Here is a 1,326-nt window from a genome sequence, read left to right as displayed (position 1 = left end):
CTCTCTCTCTCTCTCGCGCGCGCGCACGTTCCCCTTTCTCATTTTTTAAATTTTTTATAAAAGTTCACTTTTTGTTTTTGAAAAACTCGACCAAAACTAATGCATTGCCAAAGTTTAGTGACCTCCAAAGCTGGGGTGTCCTTACACACCGCTGATTCACATTTCCTGTGGCTTTAACCAACGTGTTTCTGTAAAATCCACTCAAGAATAGTTTTAAATGGGCAGAAAAGAAAATAATGTATTGAGCCCAAAAACAAAAGTTTCCATTAATTGGTCTGCTGTTTCTACTACATGCACTTTTATCTGTGTGTTATTCACCGGCGCCTGTGGTTTAGTGGTTGGTTTCTTCGGCGTCGCACGTAGAAGATATCAAGTTTGATTCTTAAATGGGCTGAAGCGGACCGAAGCATGCTATTGTTATATAATCCACATTGTGCTGAAGGGGGCGTAAAATATTTATAATTACATTATTATATCTTCTTATTACTACATTTCTCCTTATTCTGCATATTTCCCGGGAAGATAATTGAGATTGTTTCAGAATGCTGTAAGGTTTATGAGGGTAAAGCGTATAGTGTAGAACTTGCTGCTGAACGGGATTTTGCGGTTACAATGAAATGCTATATTTATATTATAATATTATAATAATTGTTTTGGGAAGTCCAACAGATAGGTGACGAGGAAATAATGGGATACTGTAGCTTTTCTTAGGGCATAAGAGCAAAGGAATGAATGGAGAACCATAATCGCTGATGTCCGTCGCAGATCTGGCACTTGATGATTATTATCATGATATTTGTTATCAAATTTGTTTTGTAACTGAGAGTAGCCATAATCTCTGTCTGTCTGTCTCTCTCTTTTCTCTTTTCACTCTCCCCTTTCAGAGTTTTTGTCACTTACATGACCAAAATTGAGTCGATAGTGCCGTAAAACACCTACTCAATCAATCAATCTCAGACTTTTTATCACGCCCACTTCCCCAGGACTTTGAGATGAACCTGGAGGAGGTAGAGGAGGCTCTTCAACAAATCAACAACCACCTCATCACGGAGAAGGAGTTTTTCTTCCTATACAATGTACGTGAAACGTGTGTTGGTCAACAGGGACAATGCTGGTTTCAATCTAATCTATTTTATACAGAACTAAAATGTAGGCCTATAATTTGTCATTCAAAAGATGTGTTTACAACTCAACTTTTATTGATTACTGTTTTCGAATCAGTAAATAGGAGAGTGGGTTTGAAGAAAAATGAGGGAGTGGTCTATTGAGAATGACAGAGAAAGGGAGAGGAAAGCGAAAAGGAGAGGGAGGGAGAGAGAGGGGGGG

The 1,326-nt window shown here is 38.6% G+C and overlaps 1 protein-coding gene across 1 annotated transcript in view; it reads left to right on the top strand.

The window, feature by feature from the left end:
• The window catches only part of LOC101855241, a gene marked incomplete at its 5' end in the record, with an annotated part of 17,942 nt that overhangs the window by 12,505 nt on the left and 4,111 nt on the right, over window positions 1-1,326 (top strand). Inside the window, 1 exon segment of the mRNA XM_013080396.1 lies at window positions 984-1,076. Coding sequence (XP_012935850.1) covers window positions 984-1,076 — 93 coding nt within the window.

The sequence above is a fragment of the Aplysia californica genome, unplaced genomic scaffold (assembly GCF_000002075.1).
Source record: "Aplysia californica isolate F4 #8 unplaced genomic scaffold, AplCal3.0 scaffold00084, whole genome shotgun sequence".
NCBI lineage: Eukaryota > Metazoa > Mollusca > Gastropoda > Aplysiida > Aplysiidae > Aplysia > Aplysia californica.
The sequence above is the reverse complement of the archived record's forward strand: the minus strand, read 5'-3'. Positions and strand labels throughout refer to the sequence as shown.